General features: G+C 46.8%; 1 protein-coding gene across 1 annotated transcript in view; it reads right to left on the reverse strand.

Moving 5' to 3' along the window:
- The window catches only part of LOC103275850 (paraspeckle component 1), a 78,489-nt gene that overhangs the window by 70,521 nt on the left and 1,091 nt on the right, over positions 1–6,877 (reverse strand). The window contains exon 2 of the mRNA XM_021706564.1: positions 1,299–1,600. Coding sequence (XP_021562239.1) covers positions 1,299–1,600 — 302 coding nt within the window. The remainder of the gene's footprint in view (positions 1–1,298; positions 1,601–6,877) is intronic.

Below are 6,877 nucleotides of genomic sequence, written 5' to 3' on the forward strand. Positions count from 1 at the left end.
AAAAAAAAAAAAAAAAAAAAAAAAAGAGATAACATGCCTGGCTCGGTGGCTCAGCCTGTAATTCCAGCACTTTGGGAGGCTGAGACGAGTGGATTGCCTGAGCCCACAGGTTCGAGACCAGCCCGAGCAACTTGGCAAGATCCTGTCTCCACAATAAAATAAAAAAATAGCCAGGCCTGATAGCATGTGTCTGTAGTTCCGGCTACTCAGAAGGCTGAGGTGGAAGGATCACTGGAGCCCAGCAAGTTGACACTGGGGTGACCGTGAGCGTGTGTGCCACTGCACTCCAGCCTGAGAAAAGGAATGAGATGCCAACTCAAAAAAAAAGAGAAAGAGATCAACAACCACTGGGTACTACACTCACCACCCTGGGTGACAGGCTCAATACAAGCCCAAATCTCACCAGCACACAGTATCTATGTAACAAACCCATGCATGTACCACTAAGAACTGAAAACTAAATAAATGAAAATAAAATGTTAAGATCCAGCTGGGCGCAGTGGCTCATCCCTATAATCCCAGCACTTTGCGAAGCGAGAGGATTGCCTGACCCCATGGATTCAAGACCAGCCTGGGCAACAAGGTTAGACCTTGTCTACACAATAAATCAAAAAATCAGCCAGGCATGGTGGCGCATGCCTGTGGTTTCAGCTACTTGGAAGGCTAAGGTGGAAAGAGCACCTGAGCCCAGCAGGTTGCGGCTGTGGTGGCCGTGAGCGTGTCATTGCACTCCAGCCTGAGCGATAGAATGAGACTCTAACTCAAAAAATATATATTTATAAATAAATAAATAGAGACAAGGTCTGACTACGTTGCCCAGGCTGGAGTGCAGAGACTATTCACAGGCAGAATCATATCGCAACAAATGCTTGAACTCCTGAAATCAAGCAATCCTCCTGCCTCAGCCTCCCATGTAGCTCGAACTAAAAGTTGGTGTCATTGCGCCCATCTCCCAAGGTGCTTTATAATGTATGTAATTTATACCTCTAATAAAGTTTATTACGATTTCTAAAGTACTACACAAAGTTTATAAGACTTTGCCTTGTATATAGATGCTCGGCAAGTTGAATGAAAATCATAATACAAAACACTGCTGAGATTCAATTACGAATCAATACACTGAAGCTGAAAGGAAGTATGACTCCTCCTAATAGACAAAAAGTCCTGATTTATATTCACTGAACAATCACTTAACACCTACTTACCATATGCCAACATAAACTGCAAAGAAAGGCCGAATTCCAACAGAAAGAAGCCTGTACATAACTGGATAGAAGGAAAAGATATTTAAAACTTACGTTGTTAGCAAGAATGCCCCATCACCACATCTTTCCAGAGCCTTTCGTGCAGGAGGTTTTGCTGCAAATTCTACAAAACCTTTTCCTGTAGCTCTCCCACGATCATCCACAACCACTACGGCTTTCTCGACGGGACCAAACTGGGAAAACGCTTGCTCTAGAAGCTCATTGGAAACAACCGGAGAAAGGTTCTTAACAGTTAGGGCAGCTCCATGTGTAGCAAAGCGAATTCGGAGAGGTCTGCTCTTCAAAATGGTGCCATCCAGTTCTGCTTTGGCAATTTCAGCAAGTGTTCTGGATTCCTTTTAAGAAGAAAACATTTTTTAAAGATTGTATTCACAGAAAAAGTTTAAAACAGTACTTTGCTGCTAGGGAGAATTGGGTAGCTTTAGGAAATGGCTGACAGGGTCACTTTGTTTTTAGTAACTTTTAACTTTGATATATTTTTTATTGACTATTCAAAGATTTTTTTTTTTTTTTTTTTGGAGTTAGAGTCTCACTCCATTGCCTAGGCTGGAGGGCAGTGAGTGGCACACTCACGGCCACTGTAGCCTCCACCTGCTGGGCTCAGGCGATCCTTCCACCTCAGCCTTTCAAGTAGCCGGAATTACAGTCATGCGCTACCACGCCTGACTGACTTTTTGATTTATTGTAGAGATGAGGTCTTGCTGCCCAGGCGGGTCTCGAACCCGCGGGCTGAGGCAATCCACTCACCTCAGCCTCCCAAAGGCGTGGGATTATAGGCTGAGCCACTGAGCCCGGCTCTACATTTTTTTTTTTCAGTTGGAGTCTCTCACTCTGTCGCCCAAGCTGGAATGCAGTGGCACACTCACCGCCACCACAGCCTTGACCTGCTGGGCTCAGGCAATCCTTCCACCTCAGCCTTCCAAGTAGCTGGACTTACAGGCAGGCGCCACCAAGCCCAGCTAAGTTTTTTATTTATTGTAGAGACGAGGTTTTCGCAAAGTTGCCCAGGCTGGTCTTGAGCCCATGGGCTCAGACAATCCTCTCACCCTGACCTCACAAAGTGCTGGGATTATAGGCATGAGCTACTGAGGTGGGCAAACACATACTAATTACTTTCTTTTTCAGAAGGTGGAGTCTCAATCTACCAACCAGGCTAGAGTGCAGACTTGACCTGGGTTCCCGGGCTCCTTCCATCTCAGTCTCCAGAGTAGCTGGGACTACAGGCACATACCATCATGCCCAGCTATCTTTTTAATTTTTTTTTTAATAAAAATAGGGTCTGGCTGGGCTCAGTGGCTCAGCCTGTAATCTCAGCACTTTGGGAGGCTGAGTGTATTACCTAAGCCTGCGGGTCTGAGACCCACCTGGGCAACATGGCGAGAACTGTCTCTACGATAAATCAAAAAAAAAAAAAAAAAAAAAAAATTAGCTGGACGTGGTAGTACGCGCCTGTAGTTCTGGCTACTTGGAAGGCTGAGGTGGATAGATCGCTGGAGCCCAGCAGGTCGAGGCTGCGGTGGCCGGGAACGTGACACTGCACTCCAGTCTGGGTGACAGAGAGACTCCAACTCAAAAAAAAAAAAAAAAAAGACACAGGGTCTGACTATGTTGTCCAGGCTGATTTCAAACTCCTAACCTCAAGCAATCCCCCCGCCTTGGCATTCCAAAGCACTGGAATTACAGGTGTGAGTCACCCAGCCTGGCCACTAATTACTTAAGAACAAGTGCCAGTTACTAGAAAAGATCTTTGAAAGAATAATTCTCTATACCTTCGATGTTTTTGATATTTATAACATAAGGAAACATCCCACCTCTTCATTACCAGACAAATCCCCTTTCCTTTTTATTTCCATTCCTCTTTTACATTATCTGTAAAAACTAATTTCTGGGCCGGGCTTGGTGGCTCAGTCTGTAATCCCAGCACTTTGGGAGGCTGAGGCGAGTGGATTGCCTGAGCCTGCGGGTTTGAGACCCGCCTGGGCAACTCGGCAAGACCTCATCTCTGCAATATATCAAAAAATTAGCTGGGTGTAGTAGCACGCACCTGTAGTTCCAGCTACTTGGAAGGCTGAGATGGAAGGATCGCCAGAACCCAGCAGGTTGAGGCTGGGGTGGCCGGGAGCGGCCACTGCACTCCAGTCTGGGCAACACAGTGAGACGCCAACTCAAAAAACAAACAAACAAACAAAAAAAAACTTGGTATAGAATACAGACATACAAGGCCGGGCACAGTGGCTCATGCCTATAATCCCAGCACTTTGGGAGGCCAAAGTGAGAGGACTGCCTGAGCCCATGGGTTCAAGACCAGCCTAGGCAACTTGGTGAGAATTCATCTCTACAATAAATCAAAAAATTAGCCGGTTGCGGTGGCGCATGCCTATAGTTCCAGTTACTTGAAAGGCTGAGATGGAAGGACTGCCTGAGCCCAGCAGGTAGAGGCTGCCTTGGCCATGAACATGCCACTGCACTCCAGCCTGGGCAACAGAGTGAGACTCCAACTCAAAAAAAAAAAGTTCAAGATACCTTAAAATTACTTACTGCCCTTATGCAAAAATCTATAGGACTATTTTACAAAAACAAATTAAGCTAACCCATACGGTTGGCATTCTTTATCCACAGTCAACCAACAGTGACAAAACCATTCAAGAAAAAAACAATTAAAAATAATATGGGTGGGGCACAGTGGCTCAAACTTGTAATCCCAGCACCTTGGGAAGCCAAGGTGAGAGGACTACCTGAGTCCAGGGGTTCAAGACCAGCCTGTACAACTTGGAGAGACCTCATCGCTAGAAAAAAAAAATAATAATAATATAGAGGGACCAGGTGCAGTGGCTCACTGAAATCCCAGCACTTTGGGAGGCGCCAAGGTAAGAGAATTGCTTGAGTCCAAGAACTGGAGACTAGTCTAGACAACATAGCAAGACCTCATCTCTACAAAACTTTTTAAATAAAAAAAAAAATTAACACAGAAACAAAAAGCAGAGTACCATATGTTGTCACTCATAAGCAGATCTTGAATAGTTACCAAAATACTGTAAGAAAGGAATTGGCAGTTGAGGGAAACTGTGGGGGAGGGGCCCATACCTCATCAACAAGGGCACCTGCATAATTAACATTTGTATACCTAACCCTGAATTGTACCCCACATCTTTAAAGTAAAAAAGTTAAAAAAAAATTAGCCAGGCACGGTGGCATGCATCTGTACGCCCAGCAATAGCATGGCTTGCACCTAAGAGGTCGAGGCTGGGCTGGGCCATGAGGGTGCCACTGCACTCCAGCCTGAGTGAGACCCGCCTCAAAAACAAACAAACAAGCAAAAATCTGAAATGAGACCAATGATTTCTTTACCTCATGCCTAAGAAAAGTAATAAGATATGGCCAGGCACGGTGGCTCATGCCTGTAATGCCAGCACTTTGGAAGGTGAAGGCAGAAGAAACATTTGAGGCCAGGAGTTAAGAGACCAGCGTGGGCACCAAAGCAAGATCCAATGTACCTTACTAAATTTTTAAAAATAACAAGATATAGCTTTCACCAAGTAGTTACTATAAGCCAGCCCTTATCCATTATAAATATACATATGTATGTTCTCTTTCATTATCCACACCAACAATCATATGAGGTAGGTTTTGTTTTATTATGCCCAATTAGTATATGGGGAAACAGGTCTATAAAGTTAAATAACTTGACTAAGATCACACTTCAAATGCTGATTTGATAAATTATTCAGTTCCACCAATACAGGAGCATCCCACCTTCCAGCGGATGTCTTCAGCTCTCTGCAGTGATAAAACTACAGGTTTGGCCAGGTTCGGTGGCTCAGTCTGTAATCCCAGCACTTTGGGAGGCCGAGGTGAGTGAACTGCCTGAGCCTGAGGGTTCAAGACCCGCCTGGGCAACTTGGTGAGACCTCATCTCTACAATAAACCAAAAAAATTAGCCGGGCGTGGTAGCGTACGCCTGTAGTTCCAGCTACTTGGAAGGCTGAGGCGGAAGGATCACCGGAGCCCAGCAGGTGGAGGCTGTGGTGGCCGGGAGTGTGCCACTGTGCTCCAGTCTGGGCGACAGAGTGAGACTCCAACTCAAAAAAACAAAAACAAAAAAAACTATAGGTACTTCACAGAAGAGATACAAGGCATCATGAGAAAATAGAGGACGACTCAAGGACAGTGACTGCTCAAACTAGGGTCCCGTGATGAAAACTGTTTACTAGCTGCTTAAAACTGCCCACTCCAAGGGTATCGAAGTTAACTCATTCACGACCACTGATGTGAAGTTACATCTTCCCAAACTCTGTTCCTGGTTGCTAATGAGAATTTACCTCATTATGAAAGACTGTCTTTATGAGTTAATAATCAGAATAAAAGAACAAAGTACAGAACGCTCGTCAGAGTGGTGTCTGAGGCAAATCCTGGATAGTCTGCAACTTTCAGCTGTATTGTAAAAAAAGGGACAATTTAGAAAAGATCATTTCACTTGTTCTTAAGGACATCTGAAGGCAACCAGCTTCAGATTTTTTTCACCCACTCTCAGTATTAGGAAAGTGAAAACTCTGCCAGTTGCGAACATACAAGGAAATTCCACTGGAGTGAACTAGAAATAGGCTTAAAGTCAACCAACAGAAAGTTGACTAATTTGCAGGACTGCCACGGTGGCTCATGCCTATAATCCCAGCACTTTGGGAGGCCAGAGGACTGCCTCAGTGCAGGGGTTCAAGACCAGCCTGGGCAACAAGGCGAGACCTCATCTTCTACAATAAATCAAAATGTAGCCAGGCATGGTAGTAACCGCCGAAGTCCAGAAGGTTCAGGCTGCAGTGGCCGTGAGCGTGCCACTATATTCCAGCCTGGGCAACATAGAGAGACTCCAACTCAAAAAAAAGAAAAAAGAGGCCAGGCGTGGTGGCACAAGCCTGTAATTCCAGCACTTTGGGAGGTCAAGGTAAGAGGATTGCCTGAGCCCAGGGGTTCGAGACCAGTATGGGCAACTTACTGAGACCTGATCTCTACAATAAACCAAACAATTAGCCGGGTGTGGTGGCTGGCGTATGCCTGTAGTTCCAGTTACATGGAAAGCTGAAGTGGAAAGATCTCCTGAGCCCAGCAGGTCGACGCTGGGGTGGCTGTGACCGTGCTACTGCAGTCCAGCCTGGGCGACAAGAGTGAGACTCCAACTCAAAACAAAAAAAAAAAGTATATGCTCTCGCTGTTCGAACCTTGTAAACACATAAAGGAGGCACCATTTTGGCCTGAGTTACCAGAAACTTTTGAAAGCCGAGACTAAGCAAGAGTAGCACGCACCCCTAACTCTCGCCTGATCGGTGCAAGTGACACGGGGGGAGTGCGCACACCCGCTCCGGGCCCGACCCCCAGGCCGCGGGGACCCCAGGACGTGGTGCGCCTCACGCTCCCGCCTCCCAAGCTGCGCGGGGTGTGAGCAGGTAAGCACTGGGCGGCCGAGGCCACGGGCTCGCGGCTCGCGCAAGGCTGACGACCCGGACGACCCAGCGGCCGCTGAAGCTTCCCTTCCCAAGTCGTGCCCAGCTCGTTCCCGACGCCGCCGTCGCGCCTCCAAAAAGCCCCACCCACGCCGCCGTCCGCCCCCCGCCCCAGGC

The sequence above is a fragment of the Carlito syrichta genome, unplaced genomic scaffold (genome assembly GCF_000164805.1).
Source record: "Carlito syrichta isolate Samal-C Ts95f unplaced genomic scaffold, Tarsius_syrichta-2.0.1 Scaffold315800, whole genome shotgun sequence".
Classification (NCBI taxonomy): Eukaryota; Metazoa; Chordata; class Mammalia; order Primates; family Tarsiidae; genus Carlito; species Carlito syrichta.